Consider the following 20,969-nt stretch of genomic DNA (forward strand, 5'->3'; position numbering starts at 1 on the left):
ACTCCCACATTGACTTCTCACTTCATCACCCTGGCCACAAAGCTCTCCATGAGCGGCCTCGCCCACCTCTCCAACCCATCTCCTCTCCCCCACCACACACCAGCCGCACGGGCCTTTGACGATCCCGCGGGTACATGGGTACATGAGGCCCAACTTCAGGGCCTCAGAGCTTCTACCAGAAGGCTATCGAGGGACTCTGGTTTCTAATCAATCAAACCTCACTCACACACATACTCTTCTCTACCATACCATACCACGGTCTGGTCCTAACGCACATCACAAGTGGAAATTGTTCTGTCTTTGTTTACCTACTGACTGTCTGCCTCTCCACTCACAGTGGACTCTGACAGAGTAAGGTCCTAGGATCTTTTCTCTTTCCCTCTCGACTACATCCTTACTGACTGGAAAAACTCACTGCACTTCATGGGGACTTAAGAAAAACCCTAGACTGAGCAAGAGCCAAATAGTGCCCTTCAGGAATCTAGTTTGGAAAAGACAGACAAACAAAAGAACACGGTTAAAGCCAAACTGGATCAAGTTGTAGAGAGGAAAAAGAGTCAGGAGTTTGAGACAACAGTTTTCAAACCATATAGCACATGCCCTCAGGGGTGCGGGACAGGAATTGTTGAGAATGTAGAATCACTATATAGCAAATAAAACATTTTTACTGCTTCACATCTCACTTCTTCTACTGCAGGTTCTCCCAAAGAAAAATCTGACCCACACCCATCATGCCTAAAATTCTTGCTTAAGGTGGCAATACATCTTTTAAAAATCAAATAGAACAAAAATGTCAATTATTACAAGTTCTATATTAAAAGACACAAGCCTGCATGTAACCCAAAACTGTGGAGGCTGCCACTGAAACACAGGAAATGCGACAAGAACACTTGGTACTTATGTACCCACAGCCCCCAGCCCACACCAGCAAAGACATTCCTCCAAAGATGCTGTGTGCTGGACTGAATTCTTCCAGCAGCTTCCTGCACTTGTACATTTTACCTTCAGGTCTTTTCTCAGAAGCCTGCATCTCAAGATAACAGTAGAAGGGGGCACCATCAAGCGCCAATGTGCTGAGGGCAAAGAGTAGTGTTTCTTTAAGAACCTGGACAGGGAGGAAACTAAGGGAGGATTTATGTAGCATCTCTAGGTTGAAGATTTTGCTAGAGTTTGAGAAGTGGTTTTTTCCCCCTCTACACCTGCCAGAACCATCAGAGAACCTCCTGGAGCAGCTAAGGCGCTCAGAACTTCACAGGAACTGACATCATGTGACTGCTGGCAGGGCTGGGCAGTTACCATGGTTCTCCTGCTCTGCAGTGAGAACAACATACTGCTTTGGAGTTGGTCTGCCCCTTCCTTAGGGAAAGCAGGAGAGAAGGCCAAAAGGTAAAAGCAGGATCAAGCAGAGAAAGACCAGGCAGAAAAAGGTCAAGCTAAGCTGGTAGAAAGCAAGAGCCATAGAAGGAGCGCTGACTTCAGCCAGTCCAGCTCAAGCAACAATGGAGGAAGCCACCCAACAGGTAGCGATTAGTTGAGATGCTCATGCCGTCCTGTTTAAGTCAGAACAGGTAAACTTAGGATAATTTCCTAAAAACAAATTTGCACAAAGTAAACATGTGATCAGTAAGTTCATCTCAGGCAAATGCCCCTCCTGGTCCCATTCTCAAAGCCAGAATTAGCTAAATGGACATGTGCTAAGAGACACCCTCACCAGGGCCCTGACACTGGAACTAGCGACATTACTATTAAGCGGAGCTTGAGAGCTTGATGGCACCAAGGATCATCAATTCCCAGGCCCTGATTTTTGTGAGCAAATGAGCTTTAGAGGGTCAGGGGTTGCCTAGTGACAAGCAGCATCCTTTAGCAGGATAAAAAAAAAAATGTGAGGGGAAAAAAGAGATACTTTAATTGAAAGTCCAAGAAGTTACATCATTCTTCAATGTCCTAAAGCTCAAAGAGAGACCTCAGGGTGGTGAAGGACAAAATGAGGACCTGGCCAATGGGGACATGAAGTTGTAGTAACAGTGCAGTGGCGAGGTCATTTTGATTAGCTAGTGAAGATGCAAAACTCCCAGGCTTATTGTGGATCTGCCACCAACAAACTTTCTGAGCAAAAAAAAAAAAAAAAAACGTTATGGCTTCCAATACATCATTTACAGATCCTGAGTGTCAAACCAGCTGAGTTAACATAGTCAAATAAGTGATTCTCCCTCTCAGAGCCTGGATTTCCTCATCTGCAAAGTGCGAGTGGCTAAGGCAAAGATCTCAAAGGTGCCTTCACATACCAAGATTCCAAGCTGATGGTCAAGAGGGACTGATCACAGGAGGCCCATCGGGGGAGCTACAGGCAGAGAGGGGGCAGCATCTGGAGGACAGGATTTCCTTCGACAGGAACCAGAAGCCAGAAGGAATCTGTGGGAGTCAGGAAGGAGGTGTCCACCAGGTGAGCACAGAACAAAGCGACCAAGTCACTTACAGCCTCCTTAGGAAATGGCCTCCCTGGGCCCTGTCCTGGGGTCCCACTCCAGAAGGCTGGGGCCTGGGAGAGTGTGCTCAGCTAAGGAATTCAAGGACACTTCACCAAGCCCCAGAGATAGAAGAGGTTGAATGGAGGAGGTTCAGCTCAGCTACTTACAGCACTGATTAGATCACCAAACACCAGATTACACCTTCAATTACACACAGTGGGCCCAACAGCAACCAACATACTTGGGACCTAATTCAGCAGGATACTGAGACTCAAAATAAAAGAATAACGACCATAAAAGGCTAAGGGAAGAGGGAAGCCACTTAGATCCAACTGGCAACAATCTCCTGAAGCTAAAACTCTGTTGTCCAAATGGTTGTATAATCTGCAGCAGCAGGAGAAAAAAAATGATTACTCTCCTCAGTCAATTGCTACCATTAACACATCTAAAAGGTGGAAGAGAGCAAGAGCCCACACACCAAGTTCCACAGACACACCCTTCGCAGATGTTATAAAAGTCTCCATGGATTAGATGTTCATATTAGCCAGAATCTGAGAAACAGCAGAAACGAAGCACCATGCCTCTCCCTAAAACAAAGATTAAAACAAGGGAACGTCTTTGAACTTTTACAAAATTTAACATGCTACCCTTCTTTGCACAGTGAAAATGAATTTATAACCCCCAACTTTGTTAGGGCTAAAGAACTAGATATTAAGTATATCTGAAAGTTGCTAAATAAAATGTGAACTCTTACACCTCATTTGCAAAGAAATAATTGAAGTATGTAATATTCTTCATTCAACAATTCCACTTCTGGGAATCTATCCCATAAAAATGAAAGTATGCATAAATAAGGACTATGGACAACGATGTCTAGTAAATACTGATCCACAGAGAAAGGGCCTAACCCAAACAAACATTTATTAAACAGAATGAATTAGAGCTACACCTGATGACTTGCAAAGATTTCCACAAAGTAATGCTGGCTTAGAACAGATATAGAAGTTTATATAAATATGATCCAGATTCTTTTTTGGGCCATTTATCACTCAGCTTGTAGGATCTCAGCTCCCCAACCAGGAATTGAACCTGCATCTTCTGCATTGAAAGAACAGGGTCTTAACCACTGGACCATCAGAGAATTCCCTGATTCAGACTTGTTAAATGATTTTACTAAAACCTGTGTCTATATTTACGGACGTGTAGGGTTGTATGAGCACAGAGAAATGTAGAAATGAACACACTAAGTCAATGATTCTCAAACATTAGCAGACATCAGAATCACCTGAAGGTGATAGCTAGGCCCCCACACCCAGAGTGTCTAATTCAGTAGGTTTGCAGTAAGGTCTCAGAACTTGTATTTCCAACAAGTTTCCCAAGGAGGCTAATGCTGTTGAGAATGACTACAATAGGTTTCAATAAGAGTTACCTGTGAGACAGAAGTGGAGGTATGGAAACGGGGAGAGAATAATGGGGATCTGTGCAAGATAACATAAACAGCTTTTTACATGATTTCTTTCATCCACTGTGTGTGTGTATGTGCATGCCCGCAAATTTCTGAAAGGACTGTCATCAAAATACTAATGAAAATTCATCCAAAGGTGGAATTTGAAGTGATCTCTATTTTCTTCTTGGTAATTTCTTATTCTTTTTTTATAATAAGCAAGTGTGATTTAAATAATCCTTGAAATAAAGCCATTTTATTGAGAAAAAAACCTTTGGAAATCAATTTCTCAAGGAAAAGCTCTTCTATTTTGTTTACAGCACTGAACTGATATTTTTGTAAAGATGAATGCTAATTACACTTTATTTAAAATAAAAATGTAATTAATGTGGAAAAGGAAGTTCTTGGATGAAGTGCATAACAACATGTACTTTATGCTGCTGCTGTTCAGTTGCTGAGTTGTGTCTGACTTTCTGAGACCCCATGGACTGCAGCCCACCAAGCTCCTCTGTCCATGAGATTTCCCAGGCAAGAATACTGGAGTGGTTTGCCATTTCCTTGTCCAGGGTATCCTCCTGACCCAGGGATCGAACCCACAACTCCTGCATTAGCAGATGGATTCTTTACCATTGAGTCACCAGGGAAGCCATATGTGTATTTTATAACCTTTCTTAATCAACAAAAATTTAGAGAAAACTCAATTTTTAAAGTAATCAAAAATAACCTACAATGGAATATAATCTGTAAAAAAAAAAAAAAAAAAAAACTAAATCACTATGCTGCACATGTAAAACTAACACACATTGCAAATCAACTATACAATTTTTTAAAAAATTCAGCAAAAACATACAATCTTTCTTGTGAATGTACAAACGTTTTCTCTTTCAAAATTCAATCTGATACTCAGCAAAATCTCTTTTTAAGCTGTACTTGCAGCAGTTCCTCTTTTTACATACAGACTAGAAAATAAACAAAAACCAACTAAAAATAAAAAATAACTTTATGACTTCAAATATAGAATGTAAGTTCCCAAGTGGTGTCCATTAAATAGCATTAAGCTAGAAAATAAGTATCTCAGATCAGTTATAATCATTGTAATTTACACTTTTCCAGGCTTTCCCATTTCTCATTAGTTTCTTCACTACAGCTCTTTGCTAGCTTAAAACATCTCCTCCTAAAACCATGTTACCATTCTATCTGAAAATTAAGCCTGGACTTCAAACCAGATGGCATGCCTCTGCTTTTCTACGGGGAACAAACGCCTGGCCTTTCAGAACTGCTTCCTTTAGTTCCCCTCAAAATACAGATGCAGGAAGCTGCTAGAGGCTGAAAATTGGATTTGTAATGCTTATATCCCTAAGGTTTGCAAATCAATATTATAAACTCTTGGCTATCAGTCCTGCCAACTCCATCTTCTTCTGTAATCTTATTATGCTGCAGTGTTTCTCTGTTCCTGCAATAACAACTCAACGGACCTCCATGGTTCATTTAAAAATTAGGGTAAGTCTAAGGCTGAGTTCAGGAATATTTCTGCATTCCCACTACTGAGACTGTCCCATTCCTAAAGATAAGCAAACACAAATGCTTGCCAAGGAGAAAAAAGTTTGACCCCCAAAAATAAAGGAAAACATTTAAAGCCCATGATCAGATAAACACATAATCAGAGACTATACTTCCTCCCTCTGAAACAGATTCCTCGAAGATAGAGAAAAGAAGATTAAGTTCTTGCTTTGTGCTCACAATAAAACTAGGTGGGTATAGAAGAAATATACCATGCCAAGATACGAAAATACTGCATAGAAACTGAAAACAAAGTAATGGCCCAAAACTGTTCTGGCAAGCAGGAAATAAACTTATTAGTACAGAACACTAAAGTAAAATAGAAAAGAAAACATGCTGGCAGAAATCAGACTAAAAAAAAAATTTTTAAAGGACAGAAGAGTTAGAACAGTCCAGCCATAGAATATCAGCTGTTCTAGAAGGTGAAGACAATGCTGAAAGACCAAAGGATAAAACCTTAAAAAGAAGTTGAAAGTTTTCATGGATTCAAACAAAATATATGGGGCAGGGGGCAGGGAAAGACTTACATCCATAGATTTTTTTTTTTCTATAGGTATAAAGAATCTACCATCTTTAGGAAGGATTCTCTATGGTGACCCAAAAATAAAAATGGAAAAACATTTTAACTATAAAAGTTTTGTAAGAAATAAATCAAAACAGGTTATAATCAAAGGAACCAAAAAGAAATCACTTATAGGACCCACTTGAATGAAGTATCCTTTTGTGAAGGATGGACAGAAGTTGGGGAATAATTGCTATTTTTTTTTCTCCATGATTATTGCCCCATTATGTGATTTAATTCTTCTTGAGGTAAATCTCACAATTTATGTTTCTAAAGCCTGTCTTAAATGATTTTTCCAGTGTATTAGCGTACAATTATGCTTAATATTTTTTATAATCAAGATCAAGAAACAACAGTTAGAACCAGACATAGAATGGACTGGTTCAAAACTGGGAAAGGAGTATGTCAAAGCTATATATTGTCACGCTACTTATTTAACTCATATGCAGAGTACATCATGTGTGATGCCGGGCTGGATGAAGCAGAAACTGGAATCAAGATTGCCAGGAGAAATATCAATAACCTCAGATATGCAGACAATACCATTCTAATGGCAGAAAGCAAAGAGGAATTAAAGAGCCTCTTGATGAAGGTGAAAGAGGAGGGTGAAAAACCTGGCTTAAAACTCAACAGTCAAAAAACAAAGATCATGGTATCCTGTCCCATCACTTCATGGCAAATAGATGGGGAAACAATGGAAACAGTGGCAGCTTTATTTTCTTAGGCTCCAAAATCACTGCAGATGGTGACTGCAGCCATGAAATTAAAAGACGATCGCTTCTTGAAGAAAAGCTATGACCAACCTAGACAGCATATTAAAAAGCAGAGACATTACTTTGCCAACAAAAGTCCGTCTAGTCAAAGCTATGATTTTTCCAGTAGTCATGTATGATGTGAGAGCTGGACCATAAAGAAGGCTGAGCACCAAAGAATTGATGCTTTTGAACTGTGGTGTTGGAGAAGACTCTTGAGAGTCCCTTGGACTGCAAGGAGATCCAACCAGCCTATCCTAAAGGAAATCAGTCCTGAATATTTATTGGAAGGACTGATGTTGAAGCTCCAATACTTTGGTCACCTGATGCAAAGAGACAACTCATTGGAAAAGACCCTGATGCTGGGAAAGACTGAAGGCAGGAGGAGAAGGGGATGACAGAGGATGAGATGGTTGGATGGCATCACTGACTCAATGGACATGATTTTGAGCCAACTCTGGGTGATGGTGAAGGACCTGGAAGCATGGTGTGCTGCAGTCCGTGGGGTCTCAAAGAGTCGGACACAGCTGAGGGACTGAACGACAACAGCAAATCATCTCAATAGGTTAAGGACTCTTCATAATTTCTAGTTTTGTTTGGGTTCTCTCTTAACCACACTTAGAGTTATCTTGTTTTTCCAAAAGAACTAGTCATGACAACTAGACAGAATCACTGGGAATACACTGGAAAGAATCAAAATTCCAAGATTCAGTGTATCAGTCACATGAGAAAACACATCATGTAAATAAATGCCAAAAGAACCTTCAATAAAATTCAACACAAATTTATAGATAAAACTCGGGAAAAAATACACCAAAATTTCAACATCATTATACATAACAGGACTAAAAATGGTGTTGATTTTTGCGCGTATTTTAAAATAAATATATATAACATAATGAATATGAATAAAATATTATGGGTTTATAACCAGATTGCCGTAAACTAGGAGAAAACAGAAGTGAATATTTACGAAACATCTGAAGACAGAAGGTCACAGAGGAAGCCTGCCCCAAGATACAAAAACAAATAATAGCCTAGCTTGTGTCTGCTTTGCCTATGTGTTACTCATCTGATGAAATTTGATTTAAAACGTGTTTTCATTATAATACTTCCCCACTGACTGCTTACTGCATGAGGTCAAACGGGAAGATTGGTTTAGGTCAATCCACAAAGATACCGACACAAAACATCAAGTGGAAAGGCACGTTTCAGTTATGCTAAATACAGTGTATTTCATCTGAGATACCAGTTATAATATGCATTTTATATTCCACTAGGAGAAAAACTGCCAAGTTTTTGTGAGTTTTATACTTTTAAAAGAGCTCATCGAAATTTATAGACTTTACCACATTATCATGTTGCTCTTTCCATGTCTTTCTATACACACAGTAACTTTGACTTTTTAATGCCAAATCACAGTGAAATCATTTTGAAAGCAATTAATTCATATAGAACCAGAAAGGCACATATGTAATTTAAAATGACAACAGTGTGAACCATTGTGACCAAGGTCACACATGCGCAGGTATTGACAGCTCCATCATGACACCTGCCAGGATAAACACTGAAGGGAGAGTCTCTCAGTTTCAGAGATATAAAATGAGAAAATTACACCTTTAAACTGATAAATAACAATAACATTTCACACCATCATTCCCCAGCCATTTTGGCACTGGGAATGGTTTCATGAAGAACAAGTTTTCCCTGGACTGGGGGTGCAGAATGGTTTCGGGAGGATTCAAGTGCCTCCACTCCGCCTCAGGTCATCAGACTTTAGAGTCTCATCAGGAGCACACAACCTACATCTCTCATATGTACAGCTTACAGTAGGGTTCGCACCCCTATAAGAATCTAATATCACCAATGATCTGGCACGAGGTGGGGCAGGTGACAATGCAAGCTATGGGGAGCAGCTGTAAATACAGACGAAGCTTTGCTTGCTCACCCGCCACTCACCTCCTGCTGTATGGCCCAGTTTCTAACAGGCCACAGACCAGTACCAGTCTGTGGCCCAGGGGCTGGGGATCCCTGTTTTAAACCATCTATAGAGGATGAGATTATGAGTGGCTTATTTTCTGAACACTTTCTGTATTTTTTTGTTTTTTTCTAATTAGTTTATATTATTGATAATTAAAAAACTTTTTTGCTCTCCGTTGGTCTGTTTAAGTGTCTTCTCTCCTTAAGCAATGCATATTGACTCTTCCCAAATCTGGTCTTAATCTGGTAGTCTAGGTTAGAAATATACCAAAATGTTGATCAACTACGAGGTTTTGAAAGCTGGAGGCATAATCCTCCCAGACATCAGACAATAATACAAAGCTCCAGTAAACAGAGCAGTCGGTACTGGCACACACCAAAAAAGACATCTGGATCAATGGGACAGAACAGAGAAATAAACTTACACACTCACAGTCAACCAGCAACAAAGGGGGCAAGAATATACAATAAGGAAGAGACAGTCTCCTCAGCTAGTGGTGCCGGGAATGCAGCTATCCAGGACAGCTGCATATAAATCAATGAAGGTAGAACAATCCCTCACACTAGACACAAAAATAAACTCAAAATGGCTTAAGGACTTAAATACAAGATGTGACACTGTAAAACTCCTAGGAGAGAACACAGACAAAACACTCTCTGACATAAATCACAGCAATGTTCTCATAGCTCAGTCTCCCAAGGCAATAGAAATAAAAGCAAAAATAAACAAATGAGATCTGATCAAACTTCAAATGTTTTTCGTAGCAAAAGAAACCATAAACAAAACAAAAAGACAACCTACTGAGTGGGAGAAAATATTTTCAACTGATGCAACTGACAAGGGCTTAATTTTCAAAATACACAAACAGCTCATACAACTCAATAACAAACAAACAAAAAAAAGCCCAATGAAAATTGGGCAGAAGACCAAAATAGACATTTCTTTGAAGACGACATACAGATGGCCAATAGGCACATGAAAAAATGCTTAACATTATTAATTATTACAGAAATACAAATCAAAACTACAGTGAGGTACCACCTTACACTGGTCAGAATGGCCATCATCAAAAAGTCTACAAACAGCCAATGCTGGGGAGGCTGGGGTTGGGGTCAGGGTGGGTGGCGGGTGCAGAGAAAAGGGAACCTTCCTACACTGCTGGTGAGAATGTAAACTGATGCAGCCCCTAGAAAACACACTATGGAGGTTCCTTAAAAAAATAAAAATAGACTTGCCATATTATCCAGCAATCCCACTCCTGGGCATTTATCTGGAGAAAACTCTAATTCAAGTAGATACAATGCACCCCTATGTTCATAGCAGCACTGTTTACAATAGCTAAGACATGGGAGTACCCTAAATGTCCACCGACAGATAAATGGATAAAGAAGATGTTGGGTGTGTGTGTATGGAATGGAATATTACTCAGCCACGAAAAAAGGATGAAATAATGCCATTTGCAGCAACATGAATGGACCTAGAAATTATTGTACTACATAAAGTCAGAAAGAAAACAAAACATGCCATATGATAGCACTTATATATAGAATCTAAAATATGACACAAATGTACTTATGTATGAAACAGAAACAGACTCACAGACATAGAAAACAAACTTACATCTACCAAAGGGAAAAGGGTGTGGAACAGGGATACATTAGGAGTTTGGGATTAGCAGATTCTTGCTGTTGCTTAGTCACTTAGTCACTAAATCGAGTCCAACTCTGTCGCGACCCCATGGACTGCAGCCCACCAGGTTCCTTTGCCATGGGATTTCCCAGGCAAGCATACTGGAGTGGGTTGCCATTCCCTTCTCCAGGGGATCTTCCCCACCCAGGGACCGAACCCATGACTCCTGCATTAGCAGCTGAATTCTTTACCACTGAGCCAGCTGGGATACAAGCTACTACACATAAAATAGATGAATAACAAGGTCCCGCTGTATAGCACGGGGAACTATATTCAGTGTCCTATAATAAACCATAACAGAAAAGAGTATAAAAAAGAAAAAACTATATATATAGTTATGTGTGTGTGTGTGTGTATGTGTATAACTGAATCACTGCTGTACGGCAGAAACTAATCCAACACTGTAAGTCAAACATACTTCAATTTTTTTTTTTTTTTTTACTTTTTTTTTAAATTTTATTTTATTTTTAAACTTTACAATATTGTATTGGTTTTGCCAAACATCGAAATGAATCTGCCACAGGTATACCTGTCTTCCCCATCCTGGACCCTCCTCCCTCCTCCCTCCCCATACCATCCCTCTGGGTCGTCCCAGTGCACCAGCCCCAAGCATCCAGTATCGTGCATCGAACCTGGACTGGTGACTCGTTCCATATATGATATTACATGTATTTCAATGCCATTCTCCCAAATCATCCCACCCTCTTCCTCTCCCACAGAATCCAAAAGACTGTTCTATACATCAGTGTCTCTTTTGCTGTCTCGTATACAAGGTTATTGTCACCATCTTTCTAAATTCCATATATATGCGTTAGTATACTGTATTGGTGTTTTTCTTTCTGGCTTACTTCACTCTGTATAATAGGCTCCAGTTTCATCCACCTCATTAGAACTGATTCAAATGTATTCTTTTTAATGGCTGAGTAATACTGTATTGTGTATATGTACCACAGCTTTCTTATCCATTCATCTGCTGATGGACATCTAGGTTGCTTCCATGTCCTGGCTATTATAAACAGTGCTGCGATGAACATTGGGGTACACGTGTCTCTTTCAGTTCTGGTTTCCTCAGTGTGTATTCCCAAGCAGTGGGATTGCTGGATCATAAGGCAGTTCTATTTCCAGTTTTTTAAGGAATCTCCACACTGTTCTCCATAGTGGCTGTACTAGTTTGCATTCCCACCAACAGTGTAAGAGGGTTCCCTTTTCTCCATACCCTCTCCAGCATTTATTGCTTGTAGACTTTTGGATCGCAGCCATTCTGACTGGCTTCAAGTTTTATATGATGATTGGATTTTAGATCTGTTTGGTTTGAGGTAGGGGAGCAGAGTGGAAAGAATAAAGCTAAAGAGGATTAAGTTACCAAAAAAATTAAAAACTTGGGACTAAATTGGTCTAATGTAGCCTTGAACCAATCTCTTTTCTTAATCTTAATTATGGCTAGGCCAAGTCTAACCATCTATAAATCATTTTATGACCTCCAAATCACAACCTAGAGAGAACACTCTAGACACTGGGTAACCCAGAAGGCAGCTTTTTCATTATTCAGTTATCTTATCATTTTGTTTTTCTCCAGAGAATAGAGTGGAATGTGTAAGGGGGAGGGGAGGACGCAGCAAGGGAGGAGGAGGAGGGGAGAGAGGGAGGGCCTGGGGAGTGATGTGTGTGTAAGGAGAAACGAATGACTATATTTTAATTGATTTAAGATTCTATTTAAATTTGTTCCAGTTCCTTGATATTTTGTCTATTGGGGATATATATAAATTGAGATCATACTAGATCATTCTAGATTTAATATTCTTGGTGTATTTCATGAGTGGATGATGCAAAGGCTACCTGAAAGCCCAGTTCCAATGCATACAACCCACGCCCACCCGCCACCAACACAGGTTCCAAGAAGACGTTATGCCTAAAATAAGGAAGGTAGAGAAAATCATCTGTCATTTTCTATGTGGGGAGACAACTGGTTCACTTCTGTTACACCTAGTAACTGCCTTCAGGAACAGAATCCTCTGTCAGCCCAGAAGGTGCATCTGATCAGGAACCTCACCAGCTTCTCTGCCCACACAACCCCCACCACCACCTATCTATGTATGTCCCAGTACTTTTGCCTTTGAATTCCTATTTCATGATTTTACCTTACTATCATGTTACCAACTATCACTGAACCCCTCTCCTCCAAAGAAACACACAGAAAGCATTCTTGGTTATTATCAGCATATCATATAATAATGTGTTCAAAAATCATCCACAGAGATAAACTGAATATTTTTGAGTCCAGAAGTTAATACAGTTAAGCATTGGTTGTATAGTGGTGAGCAGAGCTGCCTTCCAGAAGTTATACAGTTAAAAGTTACTCAGGAAAATACCATTAAAACCTAGACTTTGGAACCAGGAGTCAACCAGTTTTAAAAGTTTCCATGCAAAAACTTGAACTAGACAGTAATGCTGTGTGCGACTTTTTTAAAACTCCCAACTCAACAGTAACCAAGACATTTCTTCCCACTTTGGTCCCGTGGCTTTCAAGTCCAGGAATGAGCCACTTAGGCCTGCAGCCCAGGGCTTAGACACTTACATACAGAGGTACTTCGCTGCAGTTCAGCTCCATGGTTTCCGCATCTGCAATGAAAATAACAAACAAGAGAGTTATTGGAGGAGTCCCCGTGTGACCAACCAGTAGAGCTGTATCCTGCCTTTCAGTTAACATCATGGAGGGAAGAGATACCCACTAGATAGGAAAACTGCAGAGTCAAAACTAAGAACAAAGGAATAAGATGCTCTCCGTATAAGATAACTTCCCCCCTTTCTTCTTTCACATGAATATCTACAATAAGGAAAATCTATCACCCCCAACATTATCCCACTGACTGCTCCCAAACAGAAATTGTCAATATATTTCAGAAAGCCAAGAAAGGCCAACACAAGCATGTGGCAAGTTTTGCTTTAGTTAATCACTTAGGCCACTCTGAGGTCAGAATCCACTCCTGGCTGGATGGGGCAGGAGGCTATGGGTGACAAGACAGATCTCGGACCTGCTACTCAGGACCTGAAAGCTTTCTCCGGAGGGAGGCAGCCCACTGTCAGGCTAACCAGCCTCTCCACTAGCTGTAGACACCCCATCTGCACCCAGAAACCAGCTAGCAGCTTAGACAAAAGGAGCATCATTTAAATGAGGTTCACTGAACACCTTCAATGGGCTCAGCATTGCACAAAGATGACCAGGAAACGATCCACTCCTCACAGAGCTCACAGCTGAACGGACACCTAAAGATGGGAAGAAAGTGAAGAGTGGGCTGCATGTGAACTCTGAGGAGGGCCGACAAGGAGACTCACGGCCCCCATCACCTCTCCTCTCTCCCCCCACCCACCTGCGTCCTCTGGGACACAGTTCTGCTCACCAGGGCAAGCCTGGCTCTGGTCCCCAGGCCACCACCAGCTGCAGTACTTTGGGGATGTCTCTTAAGAAGGCAGACACGGAGCACCTGAACTGTGATTTTGAGTACAGTAATCCCCAGAGGACACACGTGACCCAGAGGACAAATACAAAGATTTCTATTTTATTTCTTTATAAAATCATTTAGCTCACATTTTACTAATAGTTCATAAACATGCTGGCGCTGGCCACCTTCCTGGGTCACAAGTTACCTTCCATGACTCATCTGGAGAGAAGACAGAGGGCATCACAAGGCCGAGGGGTTGAGAGCTGGGCCCCGCCTTGGTCCTCGTTTTCAACACTTTGGGCCCCGTGGCAGTTCATGTGGACACACTTAAATGGGCCTACAGGCTATCGTTAACAATTTTTAATGAAACTAACCTCATAAATTGGATGAATGGTTTAAGGAGTCCAGAAGAAAGTTCAAATTAAAAATAAAAATAACCACAAAAATAACAAAACTGAGACTCCCAATCCCAAAAGGAATTGTTCATCAGCTACACTATAAAATAAAAATAATGACCAACCTGAGAGCATTGACAAGTACATGCCCCCAAGATTCAAAATGATCAAGAAGGCATTTACAATATGAATGTAGGACCTCCCTGGTGGTACGGTGGATGGGAATCCGCCTGACAGCGCAGGGAGGGGTTGATCCCTGAGCCAAGAAGATTCCACATGCTGAGCAGCAACTAAGACCCTGCGCCACAGCTGCTGAGCCTGTGCTCTAGGGTCCAAGGGCCACAACTACTGAAGCCCGTGTGACTAGAGCTGTGCTCCACAAGAGAAACCACCATGAGAAGCTCGCACAGCGCAACTAGAGAAAGCCCACAGTCGGCAACAAAGACCCAGTGCAACCAAAAATAAATAAATAAAATTTAAAACATGCAGGGCTTCCCTGGGAGGCTCAGCTGGTAAAGAATACGCCTGCACTGTGGGAGACCTGGGTTCGGTCCCTGGGTTGGGAAGATCCCCTGGAGAAGGGAAAGGCTACCCACTCCAGGATTCTGGTCTACAGAATTCCATGTACCATATAGTCCATGGGATCACAAAGAGTCGGACACGACTGAGCGACTTTCACTTTCAAACGAACGTATATCCACAGCACATGTACCATGACTCTCACACTAAATGTATGCTGTGTCTCAAAATACTAGTCCTCTTTCACCTGTTAACTACACAATTCCAATCTTTTATAAAACTTTACTGAACTTGATAATAAAATCAGAAGATTCTTTGAAGATTTCTACTTAATAGTAAAAGAAATGAATGCACTCTATGGTAAGCACAGTGCTAAGAAAAAATGGCTGAAACATAGAGTCAAAAAACACAAAGTTAAAAACTAAAGCACGTTCCTTTAGGAGCGAAACTTTTAAAACGGAATGTTCTAAGAAACCCATTAGGACAAATTAAGCTGTGTGGAAGACTTGCTATAGAGTTAGAGAAAAGTACAGATGGTATTAGATTTTGTCTGATAAAATACATTTAAAAAGTCACTTTGGGTGAGAATATGAAGATTTTCTGAAGAGTGAATTACTGCTTCAGTAAATAATGTTCAAAATACCACCCTGATGGGGCAACTTCTCAGATAGGAAGTTTAAAAAGCACAAATGCAAAATCCATTCACTGTGTCATTCACGGGTGAGATATCGTAACAAAGAACCTGAAGCCAAAAGCACAGTTTGCCAGGATGTCAGTGTGGTTAATTTTATAGAAATAAGACCTTTAAACATGGTCAAATCTTTACAGCCGCTGCTACAACAAGACGGGAAATGACCATAAAAATCTTTACCACATTAAAGGGTGTTGGTTATTTCGCAACAAAGTACTTTAAAAAGTTGCCAACCGTGTACCACCTAATCTTCTAACAAAAATAGAAGTGTTCCAAACTTTTGCTGGGTTTTCTAAGATTAAAACTGGCTGTTTACAGCAGATTTTTCTTAAAATATTTTTCAAATAAATATCCTATCCCTTCTAGAAAGGGGTGATATTTAATAAGTGAAAAAGAAAAGGCATCTCAAAAGAAACAGGTTATAGACAGTATACACCATCGTAAAAACATGCTGAAAAAGTATTTGTATGTTTTTATTTTGTGATTTTGATGCAAAAATTATTTAAAGTTTGCCATCTACTAAAGCCCTCATACACACGAGCTTTAAATTTTGGGGAAAGGCTTTCTAATATACTTTTTTAACCTTGCCAAATGTTTCATGGGTTTTTTCCCTTTTTAATGCAACAACTTCTGATTAATTTGCAGGAAGAATGATTAACATCAGGAAAAATGGGAATTTACTAGCTACATTTAAACAAACTCTTATATAATTGTTGGATGGGATTAAAATATAAATCCCTTTATTTATAAGTACACCCAGCACTCACTTCTTCAATTAGAGTCTTTTTTACCATAGTATGGTATCCTTTCCAGCTATGACACTTCAAAACCAATTTCAAAATAAACAGTACTTGGAACCAGACATTCAAGCCAAAGTACTACACAGCATTAAAGTTACTAAGCATAGATTTTCAAAACAGTGGCACATTATCACTATATTACTCTGCCATGTATTACATGTCAATGCTTTTAGTGAGAACAAAAGGGGCTATTAAAAATTTTTTTTTACTACAATGTTTAACCTTTACAGCTTTTTAGATTTGAGGTATGTTTTAGAATATACACTGTTACAGTAGTTATTGTCGTTCGGTCACTAAGTCATGTCTGAGTCTTTGCAACCCATGGACTGCAGCACGCCAGGCTCCCCTGTCCTTCACTATCTCCCGGAGTTTGCTCAAATTCATGTCCGTGCCACAGTAGCATGTTTTATTAATAAGTACATTAAGTAAGGGATACACACTAACATTTCATACTTAAGGGTACAGGACAACATTTTGAAGCTCAGCTCTATAAAGTAAGCAAGCCTTCCCCACAATGGTTAGGCTGCTTTGCCCAAGTCCTCCTCCTCTGCGTTCAGTAGACTATGGCATGACCTGTGGAGTGCAGGGCGCTCACCAGAGCCTCTAGAGTTGTGTGTTTATCCAGTGAAAAGGCCCACGTGGGCTGAAGTGCAGTCCAGAATCCAACCTGGCACAGCTCTGTGAAGGATCCAGGGTCTGCAGTCAGTACAAGGCCCACTTCATCAAACGCCTGCCTCAACTTTGGACTGTAATCATCTCAGACGAAAAGCAAAACATCAAGGGCTAAACAACATATTTACATTTCACCTGACATTTAACAACTCATATTTTATTATTTCTGTTTACCTTTTGCCTGTTTTCAGTGAAGACAGTTAAGAACCATTTTGAGCAGCAGTTTTCTTGTTTTCCAGAGAAACTATATTTCACTGCTTGAAAAAATAAACTAAAACCAAAACCCCCACAGTTCTCAGCCTCAATTCCAACACTTATAAAACCTCTATCAGGATCACCTACTTAAGCTGTAAATAAAAAAGTTCAAAGCAAATATATCTTCAAATAAAACTTCAAACCAAATCAGATATTAAAAACTATATCCTCACTTTTCTGAAATTAATTCCTCTGTTATAGCTAAAAGCAGTAACCTCTGTGTTCACTTGCAGAGCTGCATGGTGTAATGAGGCCATACCTCCTTTTACATCAAGTTTAATGATAAAAAATTTGTATTTGCTAAACAAGTCACAATTGCCTAAGTTCTTCACATGCTGTAGCTTTGCACAATGCAAGAGAAGTGTCATGCGCTGCGCTTCATTTTCTAACGCTTGAGTTCTCCACCTGCGATTTCAAAAATTGAGACTCAAGTACTTTTATATCGTACTGCACTTTTTTTTTTAATATTTGAGAAACTGAAGAGCCAATACAGTTCTAGTCTTTCTGGCAGACACCATGGACTAATTTGGGGTCTCAGTAGAGAGCCGCAACTTTTAATTTTACTCCCCAAAGAGGAAACAATCTTGTGAAAAGATCATCAAGATACAAAAAATTCAATATTTTAGATATTTTTTGAAAAATATATACTATTCCAATATCTTTGATTGCTAGTTAACTCTAAAGAAAAATATTAGACTGTTTTCAACAGGTGAAAAGAATACTTTAATGTTTAAAAATAACATTTAACTAATACAGAAAAAAATCAATTCTTTGAAGTTCTGGGTTTCCCAAGTTTTTGCATCTAAATGAAATATTCTAAGACTGAGTCAATATAAAACCATGGCTAATTTTGTCTTCAACATGCTAAAAACTGGTGTGTATGCCTCTCACACAACCTATTAACAGATAAAGATCAAATATTTATCAATACTATAAACAACTACATTTAGAAGGATAACGGTACGTGAAGTACTGCATTAAGTATTTTACCAACATCATCTTAGAGAATCCTCATGGCTGCTGTTGTTCAATCGCTAAGTCATGTCCGACTCTTGTGACCCCGTGGACTGCGGTACTCCAGGCTTCCCTGTTCTTCGCTAATTCCTGGAGTTTGCTCAAACTCATGTCCACTGATTCAGTAGCATTGAGAAAATGCTACTTAGTTACCTAAACCTTCATTTACAAGTCCCTCCAGTTACAATGTTAACTGCAAAGCAAGTTACCTAAACAAAAACATTTAAATGAACAGACCACTTACAGAATTACAAGCAACAGCCTCCCGTGTTCATTCTTCCCCCCACCAGCATCTACCCTCTAGCAATTTTATCCTCTACACCAAAACTTCTTCTATAGCTGTATGCTTTGGAAAGCAAATAATGCTGAAAATAATGCTGGAAATCTTTTTTTAAGCATGAAATAAGGTTAAATAAAATTGAGAAGAGAGTTTGAGTACTGGAGAACTTCAAGTCACATACAAAACTATCAATGAGAACGTGACAGAGATCCATCAACAAGTAAAAAGAAATAATCATAATAAGATAAAAGCTTAAAGACAGTAATTTCAACAGTAAAGGAATACAAGTACCTTCTTCCCACCTAGGAGAAAACAGAAGACAATCTTGGGTGTTTCTAACAAAAATGACCCTCATAATAATGCTTTGCAATCAAATAAGACAACACCAATGTCCGACTGTATAAGTTGTGCCAAAACAAAAAGTCACAACCTCCTTCAATTAATCTCTCACACACACATGATTCACCTTATGTTCCTTCTAAGAGTCAACAGAGCTGAAAACTAACTGTGTAATAGGTCACCCTGAACAAGGCTAGGCTGGTATTTAAGCAGCCACTCCAGAACGGTAAGCTCTAGCCATGATGCTCTGCTGCCTTTCAGCCAAAGGAATAAAATATAAATTTTATAAATATTTTCAGAATTTCATTTTCAAAAACTAGAACCCCAGGCAAATCTCTTCTCCACCACTGTTACCTCTGAATTGTGGTCCCCATTTTAAGGAGCTTCACTTTAAAGGGTCTTCCTGATACCTGCCCTCTTCAGCTAGAAGGGCCTCCCGCACCCCTGTCTCCACTTCACACGGGCAAAGAAAAGCTCAGCAAAGTTGTGCCACGTGACTGAGAATGAAGCCAAGAGGCTAATTGTGGCCAAGGCATGTGGATCCAGCCTGTCTGACCCCAGAGCCCATGCTCTCCTTGGCCTCAGCACAGTCCTTTTGTAACATTACTACAATCTGAAAGACAGAAATTCATTTGGCTAAAAAGCTGTAAGAACCTCATAGCAAGGAATATAGGCTCAGAAACAGATTGTGTTTGAACACCAGTTCTACCCTATTCTGTGTGACTCTGGGCCTGTTACTTACCTCCCTTCCCTAGGCCATGTGTCAAGTAGAAACAGTAACAGTACCTACCTCTTAAGACTGTTGGGATGATCAAGAGATTTGATAGAGTAAAAAGAGAAAACACTTAATGGGCACGCAATAAATCCTAGCTGTAACTATCATTTATCATCATTGCATATTACAATGCATACATGCTCAGTCGTGTCCAACTCTCTGCGACCCCATGGACAGTAGCCCGCCAGGTTTCTCTGCCCATGGGATTCCCCAGGCAAGAATAGTGGGGTGGGTTGCCATTTCCTTCTCCACGGGATCTTCCCGACTCAGGGATCAAACTGGTGTCTCTCCCATCTCCTGCAGACGCAGGGGGATTCTTCACCACTAGTGCCACCTGGGAAGTCCAGTCATTGCATGTGAAGCATACACAAAGGCTTTTTTAAGCATTTGAATCTTTATTTCAAATAAAATCATTCAGAACCTCTACATATTAGACTGATCAAAATGATTTGGCAGTAATTGGGGTGAAAGGGTAAGAATGAGGTCTATTCAGCTCAGCCTCATTCTGGCGGCCCCAAAGAATTCCCAGGTATCAGGAATTCTGAAGAGCACTGTACCACATCACTATAATACTGTCAACCTCCACAGGATTTTTCATTAATTTTTTTATTTGGCTGCGTTGGGTCTTGGTTACAGGATGTGTGATCTTTAGTTGTGGCACATGGGATCTTTCACCGAGGTGCACGTTCACGCCAGCTGTGGTGTGTGGGCTCAGCAGTTGTGGCATGCAGGCTCCAGGGTACATGGGCTTCGTTGCTCTGCGCCATGTGGGATCTTAGTTCCCCAACCAGGAATGAACCTATGTCCCCCTGCACTGCAAGGCAGATTCTTTACCACTGGACCACCAGGGAAGTCCTAATTCCACAGAATTTTATCTGATTTTACAGAACCAAATATTCCCCCTCCACTTTGAAACTTCAAAGAGCAGAGAGCAATTACTATTGGGGTAATTCTATTGCTACCTTAGTTTGAAACCTGTGGCACTGGAGACGGAAATCTTGATTCACTGCTCCTTCAGTGAACCTTGGAGTGTAGAATTTTAATTGTATTTCACAACTGTTATACTAACAGGAGGAGAGAAGATCAGTTAAACTGGAGGTAAGTCTAAGTAAAAACCTTCCATGCCAACACAATGGATGGGCAGGAAAAAAGCATTTTAGAATAAACCTACTGCTGAATACACAGCAGTGTCTACAGACCTGCTTCAGACTGGAGTTATCTACCTGATTTATGCAGGTCTAAGCAGCTTTATGTGAAAGAGTAGAATTACTTGGTGAACTCAGTGTGGGGAAATGTCTGAAGATTAGAAAGCAGGCAACACAATAACCATTCA

General features: G+C 40.2%; 1 protein-coding gene across 4 annotated transcripts in view; it reads right to left on the reverse strand.

The window, feature by feature from the left end:
- Nucleotides 1-20,969, reverse strand: part of ARHGEF28 (Rho guanine nucleotide exchange factor 28) — a 343,837-nt gene that overhangs the window by 264,873 nt on the left and 57,995 nt on the right. For all 4 annotated transcript variants that reach the window (XM_070774543.1, XM_070774539.1, XM_070774541.1 and 1 more), the window contains one exon: nt 13,032-13,075. In XM_070774543.1, the coding sequence (XP_070630644.1) occupies nt 13,032-13,064 (33 nt within the window). In that variant the 5' untranslated portion in view covers nt 13,065-13,075. The remainder of the gene's footprint in view (nt 1-13,031; nt 13,076-20,969) is intronic.

The sequence above is a fragment of the Bos indicus genome, chromosome 20, assembly GCF_029378745.1.
Source record: "Bos indicus isolate NIAB-ARS_2022 breed Sahiwal x Tharparkar chromosome 20, NIAB-ARS_B.indTharparkar_mat_pri_1.0, whole genome shotgun sequence".
NCBI classification, from domain to species: Eukaryota; Metazoa; Chordata; class Mammalia; order Artiodactyla; family Bovidae; genus Bos; species Bos indicus.